At 43.6% G+C, this 27411-nt stretch overlaps 1 protein-coding gene and 1 pseudogene across 1 annotated transcript; one reads left to right on the top strand and one right to left on the bottom strand.

Annotated features, from left to right (window-relative positions):
* Positions 1 to 14728: 14728 nt before the first annotated feature.
* Positions 14729 to 16899, bottom strand: LOC136463881 (uncharacterized). The gene is made up of 2 exons (XM_066462851.1): positions 15683 to 16899; positions 14729 to 15581 (listed from the first exon to the last, which is right to left on the bottom strand). Exons 1-2 carry the CDS (start codon positions 16692 to 16694, stop codon positions 15082 to 15084), a joined length of 1512 nt encoding a protein of 503 aa, XP_066318948.1. The 5' UTR covers positions 16695 to 16899; the 3' UTR covers positions 14729 to 15081.
* A 7144-nt stretch (positions 16900 to 24043) lies between these two features.
* Positions 24044 to 27207, top strand: LOC136465902 (receptor kinase-like protein Xa21; annotated as a pseudogene).
* Positions 27208 to 27411: the final 204 nt, after the last annotated feature.

Genomic DNA, 27411 nt, shown 5'->3' with positions numbered 1-27411 from the left:
AGCCCGAGAAAGACAAGTACAAGAACAATTACAAGGGCAAGAAAGATGACTCAAGTAATGAAGATGAAGATGAGAAGAAGAAAACAAGCCATACAAGAAGAAGGATGGCAAGAAGAAGGACTTCCACAAGAAGAAGAAAAATGGGAAGGCATACATCATTGGTGATTGGCTCATGGATATTGATTCATCAAGTTGCTCATCCGATGATGATAGTGATAATGAGAAGGTGGCCACAATTGTGATTGACTCTTCATCATCTTCACCGACACCACCGCCATCATCCTCTACACACCTATGCCTTATGGCCAAGGGTGAATGGAAGGTACCAAATGATGATGATAGTAGTGGTGATGATCATGCTAACAATGATAATAGTGATAGTGATAGTGATGATGATGAATATGAATCACCTTCATATGATGATCTTGTTAAATTGCTAAATCAATATACTAAAGACTAGAGCTAAGAATGACAAGCTAGAAGCTAAGAATGATTCTCTTTTAGCTAAATGTGATATAGCCGAAAAGGCTAGTGTTGAGCTTAGAGAAGCAAATGAAGCTATGTCATCCAAACTCAAGGAGCTCAAATCTTCTAAGAAAGAGCTTAAAGATAAACATGATAAACTTGAGGGGATGAATAAAGAGCTCATCACTAGCCACAATATCCTAAAAGAAGAATATACAACTCTGAAGATAAATCATGGTAATCTTGTTATTGCTCAAGAATTTTTATCCAATGAGCCACATGATGCTACTAACGATGTTGTTAAGATTGATATAGCTACATCATGTGATGATTTAATTGTTGAGCGCATTGAGCAAGGATCTAGTAGCAAAGGCAAGCAAGTGGTTGAAACCAACAACTATGATGAGTATGTCAAGCTCAAGCATGATAATGAAAAGCTCAAGAAAGATCTTGAAGAGCTCAAAACCACCAACACTATAGTGCTAGAAACTCTTGATCATGATGGTGATTTGATTATTGAGAATGAGAAGCTCAAAAGAGAACAAGAAACTCAAGGAAGAGAAAAATAATGATTCACTCAAGGAAGAGAACAAGAAGCTCAAGTTAGAGAAAAAGCATCTCAAGATTGGATTGAGCAAGTTCACAAGAGGCAAGCATCTTCAAAGTGAGCTAGTAATGAACACCGTCATGAAGATGGATAGAAGTGGCATTGGGTATTTGGAAAACCAAGAGAAGAAGGCTCAAACTCAACAACAACAACACAAGTCAAAGCCAAAGCCAAAGTGGTGTTTTGAGTGTGGACAAGAAGGCCACTTTGCCCATGAGTGTCAAACTCCACCACCACAACCCTTGCCCAAGCATGCTAGACTCTTTGCTTTCAATACTCATTACATGCTTAGAAAGGACTCTAGTCGAAAGATGAAAGTTATGTTCTTAGGACCTCCCAACAAGAATAGGCCTAAGAAAATTTAGGTAGCAAAGTCACTTGTTGAGAAATTCAAGGGCCCTCAACAAGTTTGGATTCCTAAAGCTTGATCTCTTGTGTGTAGGTGAACTACAAGATCAGTGGAAGTCATTGGGTAATTGATAGTGGTTGCACACAACATATGACCGGTGATCCTCATATGTTCACCTCACTAGATGAAGAAGTAGATGGATAAGAAAGAATCACATTTGGAGATAATTCAAAGGGCAAAGTTAAAGGATTGGGCAAAGTGGCAGTATCAAATGATCATTCAATCTCAAATGTGCTATATGTTGCTTCATTGAGTTTCAACTTACTATCTGTTGGACAATTGTGTGATCTTGGCTTCCAATGCTTGTTTACTGAGAAGGAAGTTGTTGTATCTAAAAAGGATGATGATCAAGTGATATTCAAAGGATTTAGATACAACAACCTATATCTAGTGGATTTCACCTCCAAAGATGCTAATCTGAAGACCTGCCTATTTATCAAAACAACACTTGGGTGGCTATGGCATAGAAGACTTGCTCATGTTGGGATGAGCTCACTCAAGAAGCTAATGAAGAATGATTTGGTGAGAGGCTTGAAGGATGTGAAGTTTGAGAAGGACAAGCTTTGTAGTGTATGTCAAGCCGGCAAGCAAGTTGCAAATACTTATCCTACAAAAGCTTTTATGTCAACCACAAGAGTGCTAGAGGTCCTTCACATGGCTTTATTTGGACCAACAACATACAAGAGTTTGGAAGGAAATCTTTATTGTCTTGTAATTGTTGATGACTACTCAAGATACACATGGGTATTCTTCCTTCATGACAAATCCAAAGTTGCATCATGCTTCAAGAAGTTTGCCAAGAGGGCACAAAATGAGTTTAAAGTGAAGCTCAAAAAGATTAGAAGCGACAGTGGGAAAGAATTTGACAACACAAACGTTGAAGCCTATTGTGATGAAGTTGGGATCAAGCATGAGGTCTCTGTAACATATACTCCTCAACAAAATGGTGTAGTTGAGAGAAAGAACCAAACATTGATCACACTAGCAAGAACAATACTTGATGAGTACAACACTCCCGAAGCTCTATGGGCAGAAGCTATCAACACCGCATGCTATGCATCCAACCATCTATTCCTTCAAAAGTTTCTTAGCAAGACACCTTATGAGTTGCTCAGTGGGAAGAAGCAGGACATCTCCTTCTTTAGGGTGTTTGGTTGCAAATGCTACATCTACAAGAAGTGGCAACACCTAGAGAAGTTTCAAAGACGTTGTGATATTGGTTTTCTTGTTGGTTACTCATCAAAGTCCAAAGCATATAGAGTATTTAATCAAGCCACCGGCTTGGTTGAAGAAACATATGATATGGAATTTGATGAATCTAATGGCTCCCAAGGAGCACATGAGAATCTTGATGATGTAGGTGATGAAACATTTAGGGAGGCCATGAAGAACATTCCGGTTGGAGACATCAAGCCTAATGATGAAGAAGATGATGTACAAGTGATCAATCCACCATCTTCATCAAATGTGCCACAAGATGGTGATAAAGATGGCATTCGTATCCTACTTGCATATGCATCACATCATGAAATGAAACTATATCAAATGGATGTGAAAAGTGCATTTTAAATGGCTTTATAAATGAACTAGTCTGTGTTGATAAGTTGTCCAAGGCGTGAAAAGTGCATTTTAAATGGCATCCATATTGAACCTCGTGGGTTTGAAGACCCTAGATATCCTAATCATGTTTATAGGTTGTCCAAGGCGCTATATGGGCTTAAGCAAGCCCCAAGAGCTTGGTATGAGCGTCTTCGGGATTTTCTCATTGAGAAGGGCTTCACCATTGGGAAGGTCGACACCACACTATTCACCAAGAAGCTTGATGGATATATCTTCATTTGTCAAGTGTATGTTGATGATATCATATTTAGATCATCAAATGAAGATTCTTGCAAAGAGTTTGGTGAATTGATGTCGAAGGAGTTCGAGATGTCAATGATTGGAGAGCTTATATGCTTTCTTGGTTTTCAAGTCAAGCAAATGAGAGAAGGGATGAAAAGTACACCAAGGATCTTCTCAAGACATCATGTTTAGTGTGTGTATGTGTGCTAGATTTCAAGCTAACCCTAAGAAAACTTGTTTGATTGCCATTAAAAGGATCCTTAGGTATCTTAAGCACACACCAAGCATTGGCCTTTGGTATCCCAAAGGAGCTATATTTGAATTAGTTGGCTATTCTGATTCGGATTATGCCAGTTACAAAGTTGATAGAAAAAGCACATCCAGAGGGTGCCATTTGTTTGGTAGATCACTTGTGTCTTGGTCCTCCAAGAAGCAAAATAGTGTGGCTTTGTCCACTGCCGAAGCAAAATATATTACCGTGGGTGCTTGTTGTGCACAAATACTTTACATGAAGCAAACTTTGCTAGACTATGATGTAGTTCTAGAAAATATACCTCTTTTGTATGACAATGAGAGTGCGGTAAAACTTGCTAATAATCCAGTCCAACACTCTCGCACCAAGCACATAGATATTCGCTATCACTTTCTTAGAGATCATGTTGCTAAGAATGATATTTCATTAGAAGTTGTAAGGACCGAGAAGCAATTGACAGATATCTTCACTAAACCGCTAGATGAGGCAACATTTTGTCGGTTGAGGAATAAGCTTAATGTGCTTGATTTTAGCAACTTCACTAGAAAGTGAGCTTGTGTTGTCCCTTGCATTGCATTGTAATATACAACATGTTTACTTTGTGGTAATGCACTTAGAGCTTATCTAACATGGTTAAGATAACCGCCGAAAAGCGTATGAAGAAGCTTAACTTTGGATCAAACTTGACGAGCAACTAGAATTACTTTCAAGTATTGCATTGCATATGCATGAATGTTGTTTTGTCGTTTCTCTTCAATCACCCTTTTATTGTCTATTTTCTTAAAAAGAATTATAGCCTAAGGCAAAATATTTTGAAATTTTTGAGGGTTTGAGAGAGGTCACTCATATCAGTCTCAATTGGTGTTTATTTGTATCTTATTGAAGTTGGGACTCGATTGGGAACAGATAGCTCGCAGGACTTTGAAGAATTGCTGAAAAGGAGTGACCGGACGCTGGACCAGACTCTGCTCCCCTGCGTCCGGTCAGTTCACAAGGGGTGAACCATTGCTACAAAGGAGTGACCGGACGCTGGAACAGTGTTCTCCCTGCGTCCGGTCAGAAGATGATCCTATGTTCGGTCAAGCGAAGAAGACGAAGTCAAGATCGATCAAACTCTGGCTGCGTTCGGTCAGTTGTGATCGGATGCGTTCGGTCGCGACTCGAGAGATTTTGGACCTCTCTAGAGTCGATCAGACTCTGGGTGGCAGCATCCGGTCGTTGCCACCGGAGCGTCCAGCCAGTAGAAATCATGTGGGATTCCAACTCTTCTCTGTTTCCTTATCTATTCCATCGGGGGACCCCATATAACCACTGGGCCACGCCGTGACCTAATCCCCATCCCACCATGCTAACATCACCCGCATCGTGCCCTAGTTGCGCTGCCTCCAGCGGCGCTTCTTACACTGACCTCGCCTGTGCCCGCATCCACGCCATCTCGCTACGCCACCCATGCCTTGCTCACCGCACCGCCGTGCCCGTGCATCATCGTGCTGCACCGCCGTGCCTGCGCCGTCCATGCTTGTGCCACAGCTTCACCCATGCCCACGCCGAAGCTCACCCACACCGTGCTCCAGCGCCGCCGCCGTGCCCATGCCCTGCTCCAGCGTCACTGCCATGCCATCCACTGCGCATTGCCAACCCTAGCCTCGCATTGCTGATCTAGTGGTTCCCTGATTCGTTCCTCTTCTCGTCGATTCACCGGTTTATTAGGTAGCAAGCCCTCGCTTTCAATTTCGCATTTATTTCTTGCTTCTTAGGGTTTCGTATCTTTAGATGTATATTTAAATTATCATATATATCCGATCTATTCCATCACGCAGCGAGTTGGTGTTGTTGAGGTCTTATCAGCAGTTATCAGTCAACTCGGGGCCAAGCTCGTGAGTACGGATCGAGGCCAAGCCTCGAAAGTGTCAGTGATAGTTGGTTCTTGTCCGAGGCAGTAGATCGTTCTAGATGGCACGTGTCAAGAATGCCGGAGGTGGTCCAGGTGATGAGGATCCGAGGCCTCCGCCTCGCTTGCCTACTGATGTGAAAGGCAAGACGACGAAGAAAGCTTGCGACAAAGAAGAGGAAGTATGCAGATGCTGACATAGAGAGAGCAGCAGCAGTTGTAGCCGCCATAGACCATGCAGAGAGAGGAGGTGCTAGGAGTAGAGTACAAATTGCAGATCAGCTTTCACCAGCACAGAGGGCAGTTATTGAGCAGGTTGAGTGTCATCATGGTAGTCCAACTGGGACTGTCATGCTTGAGGGATGTTGTGGTGCTTTAGAGGAGCCTCAGCCTTAGGGGGAGCCATAGCCAGTAGAGCACACTCAGGAGGGAGAGCAGGTAGAGGAGATAGAGTAGGGACCATAGCTTTGCCGCTCTAGTCATACCCGTACCTAGGTGACACTGAGGGTAGAGACACAGCGGAGGGGTTCTCATTTTCCTCCCAGACCATAGGGTCCGCCTCTAGTGACTCATCTAGATTTGAGGGCCGCCATGGCCAAGCAGGTGCAGCAGCTCAGATTTGTGTAGTTTGAGGAGTGGTTTCCGCCTAGGATGGATTAGCGTACATTAGAGGGCTTCTACACACCACTGCAGGAGGATTTTTATAATGCATATCTTAACAGTGGGGCAGCATTCTAGTCTCATAGGGTTTGTTCTATTGAGGCCATTGTAGCAGCAGTTGGAGAGCAGATTTGCCCTTACCTATCTTACTTGTCAGGGCTGACAGACTTACTCGGACGGACAGGCAGATATGTTCCATCTTAGGTCTGTGAGTTCTATACTATACTTTGGATTGACCTACAGCACAGATTCATTCACTTTGCATTTAGAGATAGAGATTACAGGCTGATGAGCTTTAGGGTCAGGGAGATTCTTAGGCTTTAGGAGCAACCCGTCTGGCTATATGAGGTTTGCTATGGTCAGACGATGCCTCCCAGACGTCCTCACGATGGACTTGTGCCTCCTACTGATTTGGTCCGCCATTGCTTCACAGAGCCTTTTGGCAAGGGGTCGAGCAGGACACCCAAGGATCTTACTCCTATAGCCAGACTACTTGATGCTATCATGAGGAGGACCCTACTCTTGAGGATAGGATATCGCGAGGGCTTGACTCGCATTTAGATATGGCTCCTGAACTCTCTGATGTAGCAGACTATGTTTGATATTTGGGATCTTATTCTATCAGAGATAGAGGACACTCTTGCAAAGGGGTACAAAGGTCACAGGCAGCTGCCATATGCTCACTAGATTACATTCTTGATTCATAGGGCAGTTATAGCGAGACCTCCTAAGATGCTGGCAAAGTATAGTGGTGCTACTACAGCGTTCCCTGCATATAACATGACTCAAATGCTCCGCCATAGTGTAGTGAGGACACCTAGCCAGCCGCGCCATCGTCCAGAGGTGCTAGAGACTATAGCCTAGTAGGATGAGACTATCCAGGGCATTGCAGCTATAGAGGAGGAGCGGTTAGATGCTCAGTAGGAGGGGATGGTCGAGAGCGACCATAGTGATAGTTTAGATGATGACTATCAGGATATCCCTCATATGCCTCCTCGACGATATGACCATGAGGTCGGTAGCTCCAGTTCAGCTCCACCTGCACCATAGACAGATCCCGCACTACTTGCTATACTTGAGTGGATGAGGTAGGATCAGGCTCGCCAGGCCCAGGAGACCGCTGCTATATTTGCACAGTTTCAGGCCAAACAGGACGAGTTCTAGTGATAGCAGCAGGCGATCCAACAACAGCAGCAGGCAATATAGTAGCAGCAGCAGGCCATGCATCAGCAGCAGCTTCTCATGCAGCAGCAGTTACTTAGATTTATGCAGCATGTAGTTACTATTATTGGGGCTCCACCATCATAGCCTTCACCCTAGATTGGCTATCCTGCCACCACTTCTATGACTCTAGCTTTATAGTCTAGTGGGCTTTAGAGTTAGAGACAGCCAGCGATATAGTTTTCTTCACCTACAGAGCAGGTGTCCCAGTGGTTTGCCTCGCTAGTGCCAGCCCCGCAGTTCACACCTCTTCAGACGGGCTTCACACCGGCTTAGACTTCCTCGCTGCTAGCGCTAGATACCATAGTTTCTAGGAGCCTTGGTGCTACCTTTAGTAAGTTGATAGGGCAGACTACTCTGCCATATCTACATGTCCCTGGTCCTTCCATAGTTGCACCTATTACTGGGACTACAGAGATGCTCTCTTCTTTAGTTGCATCATCAGAGCCACCTGCTACAGTTATACCTATAGAGTCACAAGCCACACCAGTCCTTAATTCGACCCAGACCGCTTCAGCATCGCTTACAGCTATAGAGGGTCATACAGCTCAGAGCTTAGGATTAGATGATGATGGCACATAGTTCTAGCTCGCTCCTCGCACCTCAGCGCTCGACTCATCCGCTGCAGCCCCGCCGACCGACCCTTAGGTTTTGGTGTTTGACGCCAAAGGGGGAGAGGGATTGAGTATGTTAAACTTAGGGGGAGCGATACATTTAGGGAGAGTTTATCTATTAGACTTAGGGGGGCAATACATTTAGGGAGAGTTTATCTATTATATTTGGTTTTTTATGTGTGATACACTATTATGCATTCATGTGTTTACTATCATGCATCGAACTATATTTATGTGATAGTGATATCTACGTGATATGTGACATGTGTGCTCTCTACTTTAAATTATTTATATGTCATATCACTTATGTTATGCTCATTTGCTTTGCTTCCACATTTTACTCCGATGCAAATGAGCTTTATTATTTGTACTCATGCTTATTTCATATCTATTGAGTACATCATGTTGGCTTAGGTCATATAAGCTTGCCTAACTCTTTTGTTCCTATTGTCAAAAGCTTATATGAACCAAACATGTTGAAAATCTCATCTCTTTTACATACTCGAGGTTGTATTGTCATCAATCACCAAAAAGGGGAGATTGAAAGCATCTAGGCTCCTAGTTGGGTTTTGGTGATTAATGACAATATAAGATTATTGTGACTAATGTGTTGTTTTGCAGATGTAATTAAGTTAGGTCATGGTAATGACAATTGATTGGGCAATCATGGTTGTCATGCCCCTATGATGGAAATTATTTTTGTTTTCAAAGGATGGACGACAAGGTTAAGGATGGACTAGTTCTAAGTGTCGTTTGATGTTGAAGAGACACTTAGAGTAGCTTAGGACTTTGTTTTTCCTTTGGCCATACTATTAAGGGGGGTATGGACGGGTAGCTTGACCTAGGTGAGTCTAGTGGGTTAGGTGTGGTGCACACTTATTAAATCTAGCACTAGGTAGCTCCTAAAAAGCCCTTAGATTAATTGGATCAAACTTCATTCACATATGATTGCGAGTTGGAAGAGAATGGAGGGTCAAATGTTGATCGGACGTTGGTTCCGGTGTGACCGGATGCTGGCGCAGAGTCCGGTTAGTTCATTTGATCAAGGTGAAGTCGTCTAGATGCGACCGAACGCTGAGTGAAATGTGACCGGACGCTGGGTGCTAGAGTTCGATCAACTCCAATAAGGTCCGAGAGAGGGAGAATCCTGATCGAACGTGTCCGGTCAGTGCTGACCGGACGCTGGTCAGGTTCTAGCTACTGACCGGATGCTGAGCAGCAAAGTGACCGAACGCTAGGTTCTAGGGTCCAGTCAACATCAGTAAGGTTCCAGAGGGCAATTTTTGTGACCAGACACGTGCGGTCAGTGCTAACCAGATGCTGGCCAGTGTCTGGTCACAACTTCACTACTTGGAGGCAGGGAGAACTGACTAGAGCATCCGATCACCTTGACCGGAGCATCCGGTCACCCCGCAATGGCACATAACGGTTCGTTTTGAATGAGGGGTTATAAATACTTTCTCTATTCACTCAAGGGATTACTTTTGCTCATTCCAGCAGCTGAGAAACACCCTTGAGAGTGCCAAGAAGAGCAAGGTTCTAGTGAGATGATTGAGATTTGAGAATCCAAGTGAGAGGCCTCATTAGTGAAAGCAAGAGTAGCAAAGTGTTCATCCACCCTTCTCATTAGGCTTGTCGTGGTCAAGTGAGAGTTCGTGCTTGTTACTCTTGGTGATCGCCATCACCTAGATGGCTTGGTGGTGATTGGGAGCTTGGTGATCATCCGGCGGAGCTTGTGGATGACCCAACTCAAGTTGTGAGCAGTTGTGGGTGATTCATCGCGACGGAGTGTCGAAGAATGAACCCGTAGAGAGCACTTGATCCTTGCGCGGATCAAGAGGGAGCTACACCATTGCGCAGGTGCTCCAACGAGGACTAGTAGGGAGTGGCGACTCTCCGATACCTCGGCAAAACATCACCACGTTCCTCCTTCTCTCTTTACTTTGAGCATTTACTTTGAGCAATTCAATTCTTATCTTTATATTCATAGAATTGCCATGCTAGAGTAGGATTGGAACATAGGTTGCTAAACTTTTGTGCGGTAGAATAATAGAAACACTTTCTTGGCACAAGGGGTGAAGTGGGCTAACTGTAGGGTTTAATTATTACAAAGAATTTTAGAATTAGCCCAATTCAACCCCCCCCCTCTTGGGCATCTTGATCCTTTCAATATGCAACATCTAGATAAAAACACTTGCAACATGTGTGTGAAACATATGCAAACATCCATATAAAACACTTGCAACATGTGTGTGAAAACATTTGCAACATTCAGATAAAAACACTTGTTGCAACATACGTCTGAAAACATTTTTTTCAAAATACTTGCAACATAACACTGAATATGCAACATACCTCTAAAACATTAAAAACACTTGAAACATACATTTATAACATAGGGAAGGGGAGGGTGGGTGCCGGTCGATTTCGGTCATCGGTGTGTGATCTGGCGGCGCGCGAGCACTACCACCATCCAGCACCAGCAGTACCAGCCTTGGCTCAGCATGGCAGGTGGCGCGTGCTATGAGAGGGAGCAGGAGGCGCGCTACACGGCCGAAGCAAGGAGCAAGGTGTGGGTGGGGCATGTGACGGGAGGGGGAGAGGAGCGAGGAGCAAGGAGCATGCGGCTTGGGTGGGGAGCGTAATGGCGCGGGAGCGAGGAACGAGCGAGCGAGCGGCGTAGGGTTAGGGGTGTGGTGGGAGAATGCCACAGCAGCGAGCGGAGTGAGGCATGGCGTCCGGATGAGAAGAGACATGGAAATGAGCAATGAATAAAAAAGGCAAAGTTGTGGTGCACGTCACACTACGCATCCATCTGGAGAATCACTGACGTCGGAAGTCCTGTTTGTATCACACTACAAAGAAATCCTGGCATTCCCACGGGCTCCTTGTGGCAGAACTGCCTAATCTAATGCCCTCGCAAGAGTTCTTATCCTCCATTAGACACTATGTACCTAAGAGAGTGCACTAAATCATGCCGTTCCGTCGAACCCACCCATAGGGAGAGCTCGAAAATCCATATTTTCGTCAGGATCATAAATAAGAGGATAAAGCTTACAACATTCTTAGCCATTTCTTACATCACTTTATTACAACATCCGAGTACTTAAACAAGTTGAATGCAATAGCGGGATTAAAATAGTTTACATGTAAACGAGTTATACATTTTAGGTTCACAAGTTTTATCTTGCAGCGGAAAATAAACATATGATCAGAGTTACAGCAGAAACAAAGATTGATTTAATGACATAGTGAAGCATTAACATAGTGGCCATTTATATACAAGATATGCTAGCAGATTTTATATCTTTTCTTATAAAAACCTTTAGTGAGGGTTATAAATAAACACTACGATCGCAATGTGAAAGAAATCCTCTCTAAGCCCACCAAAAGGTTTCCACACATAAGAGTCAGCTCTAGTATCCACCTATCACCTGCAACAGGGGGAATAAAACCCTGAGTACTCAATTGTACTCAGCATGACTTACCCGACAGGAGAAAAATAAAAGACTCCAAGGATATACAAGGCTTATTTGGCTTGCTGGTTTATTGCATTTGCATGACGCATTACTAATAGTGCATCCTTATATTCAAGTTTTTAGCAGTTATTTTTAGTTAATTAGCAAATCATTCTAGGTAAGTGCCTATGCTACTTTCAAGCATGTGGTAAGCAATCAGAACCATTTTACCATATTTCATATTCCATTTCTTACTACAGTGCTAGACCATAGCTCAGACGTTACCGTCTCACAGAAAAGACGATTCGTGAATCAATGTATCCCAATTGGGTACCCCAAAACACATGCCCCGTTTGTGCCCCAGGCACAAACAAGACCAACCCGTTTCACTCCTGTCACAAGGTCTAGGTCTCCGTCCAAACTTGGACTCCAAGCCCCCAACACCTGAGACCCGGTCTTAGTATGGTGCTTAGACCTTCACCTAGTACCCACCCCTAAAAGCCGGTCCGAAAAGAGCCGAAACCCATGATAAGAAAGTAACAAGTCTTCCCGCTCCCATAAATAAGTATATGCTTAGGATAATAAGTCTGTGACCTGACTATCATCCACAGCAACAAACGGTCCTTAACCGACTTAGGCGGGACAAATGCAACCGACAAGTACTTCATGCAATAGTCCATACTTTACACTAAACTATAGGAACAAAATATTTAAGCACTATTTAATTATTTTGCCCAATATAACTCATCAAAAATAGTATTTTAACATAAGTTCAGATCTTTGCCGACTTAACGAAAATGTTGATTTTAATTTCCAATTTGATTTTTGGAGCTCCCAAGAACATTAGTTAACACGTTTATTTTCCAAAAATTAAAGTTGCATTTTCATCTACACCACTTGCTCATCATCTTTACATAAGCACTATACAAGAGTTATATTTTATTTTTGTTTATAGAAATTGTTTTTTGTACGAAACAATTAAAACTTCTTATTTTATTCTTCTTGTTAGGATTTTCATTAGCACTTTTACGCACTGAGTAAATTAACTTAGATATTTGTTTGATTTCTCTCAACCATAAAAGTGAGTTGCACAGGGTTTGTTTATTATTTCATGTGTGTTTTAAACTTTAAAACTCGAGAACTTGTTTTGCTAATTTCTCTTAGACCTTAACCTAGATGCTAAGCAAGCTCAACACCAGAGGTGTTACACTCCCGCCGTGTTCGTCTAATTCTATCTCCATTTCCTTCTTCCTCTTCCTGTTATCCTTGCTATCTCAGCATCTCGTAACAGAAGGTGGGGCAAATAGACACACATAGGGTCAATAGACACGCATAGTTAAATAGGCACCCAGAGGGTAAAGAGTGAATTTGTTCGATAATTATCCTCTACAGTGTAGCGGGAGCGTTGCTCCTCCGCTTATCTGTACTCTGTTTCTCCTATAGTATGTTACCGCTAATTGGTATTCCGTTGCTCCTGATGCTTATGGACACATTAGCACATGAAACTTGCATGTGAGCAAGCTTGAGAGCTCCAATTTGCCTTTTTGAATTTGGTTGGATGGTACTGTAGAGACCTGAATGCATCAGCACTGCAGGATTGTTTAATCTGATGGCAAAAGTGCTCATCCCAAGAAGGCTTCTCAACGGGAATGTGATGTTCTGACTTAATTTACTTTGATAAACAAATGGAAAAGGAATAGCAGTAACCTAATCGTGTGCGGAATGGGCTGGACCAGCTGACTTCAACATAAGAAAATGGGAATGGCTCACTGCTGGACTGGACCAAACCTCAGCGCCGTCCGAAACCGACTCACACAAGGACGGCCGTATTCTAGACTCTAGACTAGAGGCGGCTGAATGGACAGGAGAGCCCGGCAACACCTTGAACGCGCAAGGGGCTTTAGATGCTGACAACTCGCATGAAAAACACGAAAAAGTCCGCGGGTGTCGCGGCAGGACGCAGGCAGAAACGTCACTGGTTTCGCATGCACCTAGCTCCAAATCCGTGACGCCATTGATACCTTGAGGCCAAAGAGACACCTGGATTAGTTCTAATCCAATTGTTAGATAGATCATCATTCGAGCTGCAGTGACGTTAGGGACGGCACGAGCTTGTTGTTTTCCACCCCTTTTTAATTGACTAGCGGCAGCCGGCAATTGCTTATCATTTCTCTGTTCTCTGTTCTGCGTTGCTGGATGCCTGGATAGCGTTATTCGGCAGCGAGGCAAGTCATGGGCTCATCTTATTCTTATCTTGTAGGCTTTTTTCTCGAGGAGTTCTTGTGGAACAGGGCGGCCAAATGGCAAGTTGTGGAATGGTGCGGATTTTTGCCGTTGCGTCTGCCGCGCGGTTTGATGGCAGCTCCCATATGGTTCTTATCGCCACAGCCCACAAGGTTCCCGGGGTACAGATGTCTGGATGCCATTATTCAAGCTACCTGTTGCTTGAGATGCCATTGATCAAAATTCCAGATTCTTTCCTCCGAGTGCTCATCCTTTGTGCAGTCACTGAAAACTCATTTGAAGCCTTGAAGGAGAGGGATTGCTATCAATGAAAGCCGAAAGGCGCAACCTGCTATTAATGGACCTGAGCTCTCAACCTAAACAAAAGTTTTGCAATTGAAAATAGTAAATAAAATGAGAATAAGTGCGTACAGAGAATCCATACAAAAATTGGAGCAAAGTGACGACATGATTATGATGGACCAATATTTCAATCATATCTATTAGCAAGTATAATATTGACAATAATGAAGAGCAAGAGTAAGGTAAACTACAAATTTATGGTAAAGTCATGATATAGCGGTACATGCACACATGGATTCTTTAGACATGCAACTGCAGGGGCTAGTTGACAAGTGAAAGAGAAGGCATGCTATACAGCTTCATTAAAATAAAATATATAAGGTTTCTTTATAACTTATTAAACATACAAAACTAAGCATTATCACTTTTTGTATGTCATTTGTTGCTGCAAGCACCAGCAACAAAATCACAATCACGAGGGGCTGGATACTTGCTCCGTGCCTCCATTAACAGGGTTTATTAAATGTCAAAGCGTGCGCCCATTGGGAATTTGGGAGTCAACTGATGCTATAAAGCAAACCCACTTACATGCAAAATTTTCTGTTATAAAAAAATCTCAAAATATAAAAATAGGTGAGGTGATGGAAGTAGTCACCAAGACACCAACAAAAGTATAAAGTGCATGGACTTTGCAAATCAAGATAAAAAGATATCCCATTATTAGCTATGCAAGTGTGAATCACAGGAAGATTCATCTTTTCAAATTGTGGTGTTTTCTAGGCACTTCTTTTTTCTCCTCTTTGTTCGAAATTCTAGTTCCAGAATCTATCTCCACCATCTGTACATCTTGAATAATGAAAGCATAAAGATAAAGAGACACACACCAGGGAATAGAAGAAGAAAATAACGAATCAAAAGCTCATTGCATAAGACAAGCTTTTTCATCCTTTTAACCTACCTAATACTTTTACACATCTAGATAACAACAGCTAGACGATGATACCTCAACAGCAACAGCAACAACTGCCAAATCAACCTGCGTGTCCTAGCTCCTAAGCATGTGTCAGTATCGCCGTGACTATTCGCCATTACTACAACTAATTCCTGTGTCGGTCTCCGGCCGTCGCGTTCATCATCAGTCCCGCAGCGGGATCTCGAACAGGTCGGACTCGGCCTCCGGGTCGCCGACGACGGACGCCGCGCCGGAGCCGCCGATGCTCTCCTTCCTGCTCCTGCTCACCTTCGCCGTCTCCAGCCACCCGGAGTCCACCCGCCCCATGGAGAAGAGCTCGTCGCTGTCGTCGAAGTCGAGGCCCATCGAGCCGCTGCCGCCGCGGGCGTCGTCCACTGCGGACGCGGCGCGTACGAAGCACGGGTTGGCCGTGCGCCGCGCGTTGGCCGGCGCGTACCGGAACTTGCCCTGCCCGAGGTTGACCAGCGCCATCACGTCGAAGCTGGAGGCCAGCACCGGGTACAGCGGGCTCGAGAACGCCTCCGCGTTGCAGCTCACGGCGTGGACCAGCTGCCCGTCCACCGTGAAGAACACCTTCCGCTTCGCCGGCTCGAAGCCGCACCCCACCACCTTGTCCACGCCCGCCCACGACGACTTGTCCGATTCGTACACCAGCTTCATCCCTGAAATCATCCATCGAAAAGAAACTCTTTCAGATCATGTCTTGCTTGCACTCAAGAATCATTAATTGGAAGCACCGTGCTTTATGTGTTTTGCTAATTACCGTCGAGATAGACGGCGCCGTCGGAGTGGAACCCGATGGACGACGAGTACGTTCCGGCCAGCGACGGCCGTTGTGGAGCGGTGGACGCGGTGGCGAGGCCGAGCGACATGACCAAATGCCTCCGTTTGTCCTGTTCACCGTCCTTGGCGGCGGCTCTGTTTTCCTGCACCGGGTTCTTGGCGTCCGGTGCAAAACTGATGAGCTTGACGCGGTCGCTCTCGCTGGAGCCGTCCCGCCCACGCCTGCTCGCCCTGGACGCTGACCACTCCGGCCGTTTCGTGTTGAGGTAGATGATGGTGATCTCGAAGTAGGCGTCCTGCGGGAACGGCGTGCCGGCGAGGGGTGGGCCCGGCAGCGGCAGGCTCATCCTGGCGAGGCACAGCGCGCTGGGGTTCCCGTTCCCCGCGTCCGTGTCGCCGCGGAGCGGGCTCGTGATGCTTCCGGGGAGCCACTTCCTGCCGGACGCGGCGGCCGCGGCCGGGTTGAGCCGCACCGCCTGCATCCGCTCGGACGATCCCGCGGGCAGCTCCCACGCGGCCGCCTCAGCCATGTCGCGGCTCGTCCCGGCGTCGCAGAGCGGGCACGTCCCCCACAGCGGCGACGACGACGCGGACTTGGACCGCGGCGGCGCCACCGTGAACAAGAACTGCCCCCACCCGTTCTCCGCCGCCTCCGTCACCAGCCGCGGGTGGTCGGCCCACTGGAACGCGCCCTGCTGCGCGCCGCCGCCGCCGCTCGAGCCACGGTGCCTCACGGCGTGGTGCTGGTGCTGGTGCAACTGCTGGAACCGCAGCCCCACACGGCCGCTGGCGGCGTTGTACCTCATGTTGAGCTTCGCCAGCCCGGGGCTCGCCGTCAGCGGCTTCACACCGGCCGTAGGGGAAACTTCCGGCAGCTCCGGCTGCGCATTACGAGGCAAGCTTTTACGCCGGTACACCAGAAACACCACTGCGACCAGCCCCGCGATGGGGAGCCCGACGGCGAGCAGCAGCCTAAGCCACAGCGCCGCCATACTGCACGCGCGTTCCTGCCCTGCCGATGTTGCTCACTGAGAAGACCGGAGCTGCGTCGATGGAGCGGGGGCGGACATGGACGGTCTCGAATCACGATGCTCTTGGTGGTGCGGCTGGTTGATTCTTTCTGTGTGCTTTTGTTGTTGCGTTCTTGGAGCCTGATTTGGTGGAGGGTCTCGGAAGCCTGGCGCGGCCACGGAACGCTGACCGCCTCAACAAAAGCAGGCAAAAAAACGAGCGATTGGATGGAGCAGGAGGGGTTTTAAATTGAGAAAATTTTGTATTTGGCCCTAAAAATAATGCTCCTTTCTTATTTGACATCGAAACTGAAAATCTTTCCTATATGTCCTGAACTCGAGTTTTTCTTTCCTATTTGACACTTCCGTCAGTTTGGGTTGTTAACGGTGTCAAGTCCTATGTGAAAAGTCCGTTTTACCCCTAGAGATTTTTACTAATCCTGGCATTCCATGGTTAATATTGCTATCTTTTATGAATATTTTTATCTTAAACTGCAATGTTTCATAAAAGATAGCAGTATTAACCATGGAATGCCAGGACTAATAAAAAACTCTAGGGGTAAAATGGACTTTTCACATAGAACTTGACACCGTTAACAACCCAAACTGACGGAAGTGTCAAATAGGAAAGAAAAACTCGAGTTCAGGACATATAGGAAAGATTTTCAGTTTCGATGTCAAATAAGAAAGGAGCATTATTTTTAGGGCCAAATACAAAATTTTCTCTTTTTTGAGAAAATTTTGTATTTGGCCATAAAAATAATGCTCCTTTCTTATTTGACATCGAAACTGAAAATCTTTCCTATATGTCCTGAACTCGAGTTTTTCTTTCCTATTTGACACTTCCGTCAGTTTGGGTTGTTAACGGTGTCAAGTTCTATGTGAAAAGTCCATTTTACCCCTAGAGTTTTTAATTAGTCCTGGCATTCCATGGTTAATACTGCTATCTTTTATGAAACATTGCAGTTTAAGATAAAAATATTCATAAAAGATAGCAATATTAACCATGGAATGCCAGGATTAGTAAAAATCTCTAGGGGTAAAACGGACTTTTCACATAGGACTTGACACCGTTAACAACCTAAACTGACGGAAGTGTCAAATAGGAAAGAAAAACTCGAGTTCAGGACATATAGGAAAGATTTTCAGTTTCGATGTCAAATAAGAAAGAAGCATTATTTTTTAGGACCAAATACAAAATTTTCTCTTTTTTTTCGCGCAGGGGCTGATCGAATTGGCTTATTTGCAACGGGCACACCAGCAATTTGCACGGTGCGGGTTAGGTTGGTGACGTGACATGTGAATGCTTTTAACGTGGCGTATTTTCAGAATTCGTGAAAGGTCATGCGAGAATTTTCAATCATAAAGGCAAGGTTCACTGAACATTTGACTTTTTAAGATCTTAAAATGAGGTCAATCATATATATGACACTTCGTTGAGAGTAGGATATACCCAATGATGACATGATCGAATGGTAGAATCATGACTGTATCAGTTGCTTGAGAAAATGAATGTATTTATTTGCATCATTGATCATATTCTATATTTAGAAGTCAATAATGCTAATTTTGACAAAATTTTAGAATCTTGAATCCACTTACTCATAGATATTACTCAGTTTTACTTTGAGAAATTTTGATGTTAGATCAAGATGTTGTGTGATCCTATCGATTCAAGGATCCAGTTCACACGATCAAACATACTACGAAATTAAAGCTTTATTTGGATCAGCTAGAGCTATATAAAAAGTTGCTAAGAAAAACTCTAACTAATCCAAATAATCCAACTTATAATATACTCCCTCCGTCCTCAAATATATGGTATTAAAGCATTCAAAATTTATCCCAAATTACAAGGTATATTCTAGGTAAATTAACTCCCTCAATCGAAGTCCCAATCACATGTGTACCTGCCATTAGTGTATACAACTGGAGTCAAAATTTAATAAGCACAAAGTCTCTCTATAATTAATGGAGGGTTACCTGCATCATTTGCATTACTCCATAATTTATCCTAAACTTACTAGAGTACCATATATTTTAGAATGGAAGGAGTACCTTATAGTTACTTGGAACTATCCAATCATCCAGTATTAGCTTATAAAAAGCTAAAATACCTATAATGTTGTGTCTTATACAAGTTGAGAGGATCAAAGATGACCTAATAATACTATTGCCCTATTTTTAAAAGTAGTCTATGAAATTACTTGCTGATACAATAATAATGCAACTAAAATTTAAGAACATGCCTATTAATATTTCAAAACATAGACAATTTTTACGGTTTTATTTTGTGCAAAAACAAAGATCATTCCCTAATAACTCTCAACCTAGTGAATAATATAGTGCGCCTACATTACATTATCCATATATTGAAGTTTTGATACATGTTGTACATGTAGCATTTCTTTAAGAATATGGTACTTGATAAGATTTATGGCAATTAGCAGCAGTTGATCAGTTACTATCACTTTCGCAACCACTATGCGAAGACAAAGTGATCTAGTTTTCCAACGGAAGAACGAGAGATAAAACTTCCATCTACTTCTCTTTCCTTTACGAGGAACTTGCAAATAAAATCATCAATAAACCTTTAATGTATTTTTGAAAATGTATTACTGTATATGTAGTTTTCTTGGTATGCAGGCATTTTATAATATTAAACACTTCACACCTTGTCACCTTGATGACGCTGTTTGACATGATTTCAAGGGGTGCAAACAACGAGTGGACGAAACGCAGAGTACACATGAGACTTTTTTTTTCCTGATACCAATCGATAAGAGAAGTATTGGTTCTTTTTCTGCAGCGTCGGCCAGCCGGTGACCCGGTGCCGTAGCTCACGTCAGATGTGCCGGCCTGACGGCCGCCTGATCATGTTGTTCCGTTCAGAATTCCTTCATCTTTCTATATACAATCCCCTTCACTAACCTCTCTTTTCTTTGGCACTATAATCAATGGCACGTGGCACGTGGTATGGGAGGGATCTCACATATATTCTAGGTTTGTTTGGTCTGATTTGGCTTATAAGTCATAGCTGAAAGTATTATTGATTGGTTTAGTATGAAAGAAAAATAATGTTCGTTGACTAATAAGCTATGGCTTATAAGCCAGATACGAGCAAGCGAACAGGCTGAATGCCATAGAAGCGATCGTTGGCCCTTCACACTCTCAAGCTTTTTGTTGTGTTTATTTTCAGTCCCATCAGTTAGCGCGTTTTTTTTAGATACAATTTGTTGTCGCTTTGAAAACATTTGGATCGGACCACTGGTGGTTATCCGTGCCTTTCGTATTGTTCACTCAACTTTATTTACCCCTTCAAAACTTTTCTTTTTTTGTTTACCGATGTTTACAGAGTTGTTAAGTCATTGTAGGTCTTTTGCCTATTTCCAAACAAATGTTCCATTATCAGTAAAAAAATATTCCGTTTGTTAGTTTAAGGGCCTATTCGGTGTGGACCGTATTAAGGCTCATTTGCAGAGTGTTCGGCCGGCTGACTCGCTTTTTTTCTCAGCCAAAGCGGTATTTTTCTCTCATGAGAAATTTCAGTATAAATAGTGTTTTTTTCAGTTGCTACAGTAGAAATTTAATACCAGCCGAACACTCTCTTAGGCTGTCTTTGGCAGGGCTCCTTGCCCAGCGGCTCCAGCTCCCACTGCACTGTGCAACATTCTAGATACTGTAGCAGTAAAAAAAAACGGCTCCGGCTCCAGCACAAATGAACGGAAAAGAGGAGGAGCCGGAGAAGCTACAATTGGGGGCTCCGGTGGCTCCTCCACGGTAGTGCTACAGTAGCCAGAGCCGGAGCCGGAGCCGTCGGAGCACCTCCAAACGGGCCCTTGTGGGCTGCATGGCTGCTGCGGCTTCGGCTTCTTCACTCTACAAGAGGCTTTTTACTGGGGCCACGTTTAGATTGAAAGTTTTTTCAACCTGATAAATAGTACCACTTTCGTCTTATTTAACAAATATTGTCTAATCGTGGACCAACTAGGCTCAAAAGATTCATCTCGTGATTTCCAACTAAACTGTGTAATTAGTTATTTTTTTTTTTACCTACATTTAATACTCCATGCAAGCGGCTAAAAATTGATGTGATGGAGAGAGTGAAAAAACTTGGAATTTTGAAGGGAACTAAACAAGGCCTGGGAAAAAAAAAACTCCAATACCGCCACAGTATTTCTGAAGCTGTCCAAACAGATAGGTTAAGAAGTCACGTTGCGGACCATTAATAGCGATTGCGCTGCGCGCGGGGGTTAATATCACTAACTCAATACATAGGCCCTACAGTCCTGCAATTTTTTTTTTTTTTTGTTGAAAGGAGATGCTTTTAAGAAAGCAATAAGGGTTTTACATACTGGTACCAGTTTTCAAAGACAGAACAGTAAGGAAAAAAAAAAACTGCACCCTTCACGGTCTAAGCGACAGAACACTACCCACTATCTATTACATGAAAGCAACATCAGAGCTGATAGCTTGCTGACGAGCACGCTTGCTGTTCCACTCTCCATGCTTGACACCATCTTCAGAAGCTGAATCTTGTCTGCATCTTTAAGCAAATCCCCCCACATCTGCAGCGAATTGGTAGAAGTGTAAATGACAACATCAGGATCAGACGGGAAAGCTCTCTGTATTGCCATCTTATTTCTGTTTTTCCAAACTGCCCAAGCAAACCTTGCAAAGAAAATAAGAACGAGCCTCTGCGGGACTCCCAGCCTCCTTGGCAACCAATTAGAGAAGAAATCACAAACAGATCTAAGTTGCTGATTTTGGTCAGGCCGAGAGATTGATGTCTAGCCGAGAAGGTTAAACTTTATTAAGTTTGACTAGATTTGTAAAAAATATTAATAACATTTGTATCTCAACAAAGTTTATTATGAAAATAGATCTAATGATCTACCTAATGATACAAATTATGTACTATAAATATTAATATTTTTTTAAACAAATAAATATTAATATTTGCTTGTATATATTTGGTCAAAGTTAAAGGCCCTGTTCGCTTCTCTTATAATTCGTACTTTTCAGCTTGTTTTTTCAGCTGGAACAGTGTTTTTCTCTCATAGCAAATCAGCCGGAACAATGTTTTGGCTTGTTTTTTCAGCGAAGCGAACGGGACAAAAAGGTTTGGCTCATCGGGAAACGAGAATGACACTTATTTTGGGATGGAGGGGGTATTTTCTTTCGGCGTGGCTAGCGCCCGGACGCCCGCGCCCGCGCCATTTGCTGCGCCTACCCCGCCTACTGTGGCTATGCATGCTGCCCGCCTACTGCTACGTGGCTAGCATCTGACACAAAATCCACCGTCCACCCATCTCTAACCCCACGTTAATTGAACTGTTAATAATTAATCGAGCGGCTAAGCTTCTCCCGCGACCGAGGGGGAAGAGCGAAGCGGCAAGGAGGCCGGTGGCTGGCTGCACGATGCGGAGAGGCACACACGGCCACCGACATAGCCGTGTAGGATGAGTCTCCCAGCAGAAAAAAATTGGAGGTGGAGGGGGGGGGGGGGACGGAGATCGAGCTTGTGACCATAAAGTCGACGATTAGAACTAAAAAAACAAAATATTTACTGCAACACGAATTATGTTCTTGTGCAACAAAATAGAACCTCAACTGCAATAATATAAGACTTTGCAACATTTGAGATGCAATACTCACATGCTAGTTAGTCTCCTGCAACAGTAGAAAAACTCCTTCTGCAACAAGCCGCCTTCAAGTCAAAAGTTAAGTTCAATATTCACAAAGAGCATGTGCAACGTACCACTGAAACAAATAAAAAAAATATTGGTGCAACAAACAGAAAGAACTCTTGTAACATCTCACGATGAAACAAATGTTGCACGGATAAAAATGATGCAACATCACAATATAACCGCCGCAACATCACGAAATAGCAAATGTCACACATCATAGTACAAAACTGAAAAAAAAATCAAAACTGCAACATCACAAATGACCAATCGACGTTGAAAAATCTCATATTGCAACATATAAAAAAAATATGTAGATGTACCGGTGGAGGGGGCGTGAGAAGCATGTCCTTCTTGAAGATGCGATGCACAAGGGAGTCTCCATGAGTCACCCTTGCATTCAGCTTTTCCAGGAGATGCATTATTGGCCTCCAGGGGAGAAGAATAAGGTTAACGACCTGACCTGGTGCCGACTGCTGAGCCATAGTGGCTACCACGACGCAACGCGCGGAGGTCCGGGTTGCAAATTCATGGGGCGTCCAGTGACGGTGAGGCTGAGGGCGTGTGTTGTTGAAGCTCCTGCCAGCTAATTTTGTCGATCTCCACCTTGCCATAGCCAATCGATGACGGATAGCATGAGGAAGGTGTGAACGTCGTGGTGTAGAGCTCCAAGATCGGCTGAGAATGTGAAGTAGAAGAAAGAAGAACGTGTGGGCCTCCTGTAGAGCCGTTTGACGATTTGCGCTGGCATCGGACGCATGAACCGCAGCATTACCGATTTTCTTTGGAATGGAGGGACTAATCAACAAAGCCTGGCAGCTTGTGCTCTGCTCTTTTTAGGACTCCTTTGAATTTATGAATAATTTCTATAAAATTCCTTGTGTTTCAGTGAGCCCTTTAACTTCGTATGTTTATCCAGACCCTTGATAGGGCTAGCACAAAGGGAAAGACTCTTTAAGTTCGTATATTTGTTAACCTGACTGACCATTGATCATAGGACTAGCACATGGGCAAGATCGGAAAATGGGCCTTAACATAGCCTTACAGCAAAATTATAGAACTGGACCTGGATTTTGGTAGTGACTGAAGTGGACAATAAACCAAGGAGTGCCTCCGAAGGCCCAATAAGTACTGTTGAATTGATTACTCAGCCTGTCACGATGCTACACTCCTGTATCTGTATCTGCAGTCCAGCACGTGTGCAAACTGATAAGTTCGACGGACTCAACGTCGTTGCAGCAACGACGACGGTCAAGCAAAGGCAAGTTCTGACAGTGGCAGCTGAAGTGCAAGTGTGTGGTGGGTGAGATGACGATGCAAAATGAACCTATTCTTAAACCCGTGTAATAAGGCCCCAAGCCCTCAACCAGCCGAGCATCCAACTCAACCTTCACGGTTCTCATAGCATTGCAGATTGCACTCACTGACCCAAAGATCAAAAAGGCGTTGTGCGCTCTGGACAAACATAGGTAGGCCTTCCTAACTTGTACACTCTTCCTTCGATCTGTTGTCCCTGTCTCTCTTAGCTTTTCTCCTGGTTGAAATTCTTCGTGTTCGTGGTTGTCGATGTTCATTAGTAAAGCAATTATGCTATAAAATATGCCTTGCAGATATATATGATAAGAGTGTTATCCAAGACAAATGGTGAAACTGGGCATGCATATACTGTTACCATTGCTGCTGCTGTGTTTGGGAGTTGGCAACACCTGTTGCCCCACAATCCATAGCAACAGAATAGATCTACTCTCATTGCTAGAGTTCAAGAAGGGCATCACCAACGATCCGCATAGAGCCTTGGGTCCTATTCGCTTATGCTAAAATTTGGTTTATGCTAATGCTTATGCTGAAATGTTGTGAGAGAAAAACACCGTTCCATGACTGAAAAGTAGCTTAAGCGAACAGGGCCTTGAGCAATTGGAACACCAGCAGCAGCATCCACTTCTGCCATTGGCATGGTGTGAACTGTAGCTCCACGCGACCATATCACGTCACGGGGCTCAACCTCATCAGTGAGAGCTTGGTTGGCCAAATCAGCTCCTCTCTTGGAAACCTGGCCTTCCTTAATACACTTGATCCTGGCAACAATAGCTTCCATGGCCCCATACCTCTTCTTAACAAGCTCCAAAACCTGAACAAACTTTCTCTGTGGGGAAACCTTTTAGAGGGCGTTATTTCCGTTGGGCTTACAAACTGTTCCAACTTAGTCGGCCTAGATCTCTCTGAAAACAACCTCGTGGGTTATATTCCTTCTAACATAGGCTTTCTGACAAGGCTAAAAAGATCTTCCTTTACAGTAATTATCTCACCGGAGTCATCCCTCCAACCTTGGGAAAGATATACACATTAGAGGAAGTTAATCTTTTAGGCAATCAACTAAACGGAAGCATTCCTAATGAGGTTTGGCAAATGCCAAACATAGTAGAGTTGATTCTAGGACTAAATAACCTATCAGGTGGAATCCCAGACACTCTGTCTAACTTATCTTCTCTTATGGTATTATCCTTGACCACCAATATGCTAGGCAGCGCGTTGCCATCAAACATAGGCGATGCCCTCCCTAATCTACGTTAACTCTACTTAGGAGGGAAAAATTTTGTGGGTCGAATTCCAACTTCCCTATGTAATCCTTTAAGTCTAGAAACCATAGACCTATCAATTAACTATTTCACTGGCGAAATCCCAAGCTCTTTTGGAAACCTATCGCAGTTGCAGATTCTAAACCTTGAGGTAAACATGCTTGAAGCAAGGGGTGAAGGCTGGCAATTCTTTGGTGCCCTGGTAAACTGACACTCTTTTAATACACTTTCAGTGACTCATAATCTTCTACACGGACCTATATCAAATTCGATTGCTAATCTGTCCACCTCTCTTCAATATCTACTGATGGGTTGGAACAACCTATCTGGAATAGTTCCCCCAACTATTGAGAAATGGCTTAAATCAAACTATCACTAGTAAACAACAATCTTACTGGTACCATTGAGGAATGGGTCGGAAAGATGACAAATATACAACTTTTAAGACTACAATCGAACAACTTCACAGGGAAAATTCCACCATCAATTGGTAATCTTACACGGTTGGTACAGTTCTATGTAGCCGAAAACATTTTCTCCGGCTCTATACCATCTAACTTGGGAAACCTTAAACCAATGTTGATGCTAAACCTAAGCTATAATAATTTCCAAGGGAACATCCCTGTTGAGTTTGGTAACTTCGGACAACTCACCACTCTAGATATTTCATCCAACAGATTAAATGGGGAAATTCCTAAAAGTATGGGGCAATTTCAATAGATATATACCATTCGATTGGACCGAAATGTTCTAACAGGAAACATTCCAATTACCTTCAGCAATCTAAAGAGCTTGAGCATGCTCAACCTTTCGCATAACAATTTGTCAGGCCCCATCCCAGATTGTATGAAAGATTTAGTCTCTCTCACTGAACTAGACTTATCTTTCAACAATTTCCAAGGAGAAATACCAAGAAATGGTGTATTCTATAATGCGACAATTGTTTCACTCAATGGTAAACCAAGGACTGTGTGGAGGCGCCATGGATTTTCATGAGCCTTCATGCAATGTCGTTTATCCAAGAAAAACAAGAATCATAAACTATATGGTCAAAATATTGATCCCAATATTTGGCTTCATGTCACTTATTATATTGATTTTCACCATAATTCATGGGAAGAAGACATCAAGAAGACCATACTTATTGCCGCTTTCTTTCGGCAACAAATTCCCTAGAGTTGCTTACAAGGATCTAGCTCAAGCCACAGGGAACTTCTCAAAGTCCAACCTTATTGGAAAGGGGAAGTTATAGTTTAGTATACAAAGGGAAGTTAACTCCAGCTAAAATCCAAGTTGCTATTAAGGTTTTTGACCTTGGGACAAGATCTGCAGACAAAAGTTTTGTTAGCGAATGTGAGGCTTTGAGAACCATTCGGCATCGAAATCTTCTTCCTATACTAACTGCATGTTCAAGTATAGACAATAATGGTAATGATTTCAAAGCCTTAATTTATGAGTTCATGCCGAATGGGAATTTGGATACATGGTTGCATCAGAAACGTGGTCGTGTAGCTCTGAAGATTTTGGACTTAATAAGCATATGCGTTGACATAGCCGACGCATTGGCTTATTTACACCATGATTTGTGGAAGGCCTATTGTCCACTATGATTTGAAACCAACTAATATTCTTCTTGATGATGACATGAATGCCCATTTGGGAGACTTCGGGATTGCAAGTCTCGTTGTTGGTTCTAGGTCAATAGCAGTTGGACAATCATCAAGTCATAGTAGCTCACTTGCTATGACAGGAACTATAGGGTATATCGCTCCAGGTACAGATAAGAAATGTTGCCATACCCTCTTATATATACATTTGTATAAAGCAATCTTAATTGTTTTTTTTCCTTATGTTTTTGTAGAGTATGCTCAAACTGTTTATGCATCAACATGTGGGGATGTTTATAGTTTTGGAATGGTACTTCTAGAGATGATTATAGGCAGAAGGCCAACTGATTCTATCTTTGGGGATGACCTCAGCATTGTTAGCTATGCAGGGAGGAACTTTCCAGATCAGGTACATATCATTGATGCTCATATCCATGAAGAATGCAAGGGCTATAATAAAGCAATAGTAGCAACCAAAAATGAGGCCTATCGATGTGTGCTATCCCTCATGCAAGTTGCCCTTGCTTGCACGCTTCCACTACCAAGAGAGAGAATGAGCATGAGAGAGGTAGCCATTTACTTGCATGCAATCAGAAAGTCATATGTCGCAGCGATTAAATGAGACGATCCATTTGCTTCTGTGGATTTTGTGTAATTAGCTCAGACTGTCTTTGAATGTAATTAGCATAACGATGGCAAATCAGGCATGAGTAGTGTGCTGAAATTTATGAACTACCCTGCTACAAAATTATATGTGCTGCTGTAGAGACAAGTTGTGTATACTCCAAGGCTACCAGTTCATATCAAGATTTGATTTTTGAACATT

The sequence above is a fragment of the Miscanthus floridulus genome, chromosome 7 (assembly GCF_019320115.1).
Source record: "Miscanthus floridulus cultivar M001 chromosome 7, ASM1932011v1, whole genome shotgun sequence".
Classification (NCBI taxonomy): Eukaryota; Viridiplantae; Streptophyta; class Magnoliopsida; order Poales; family Poaceae; genus Miscanthus; species Miscanthus floridulus.
This window is presented reverse-complemented; position numbering and strand designations above follow the sequence as displayed.

What these genes read in the sequence shown, in the direction of transcription:
- LOC136463881 (XM_066462851.1), bottom strand. Translation starts at nt 16,694, where the DNA reads ATGGCGGCGCTGTGGCTTAGGCTGCTGCTCGCCGTCGGGCTCCCCATC. An exon ending in CGGCGCCGTCTATCTCGACG is followed by an intron (nt 15,582 to 15,682) that starts GTAATTAGCAAA and finishes GGATGATTTCAG; the next exon opens with GGATGAAGCTGGTGTACGAA.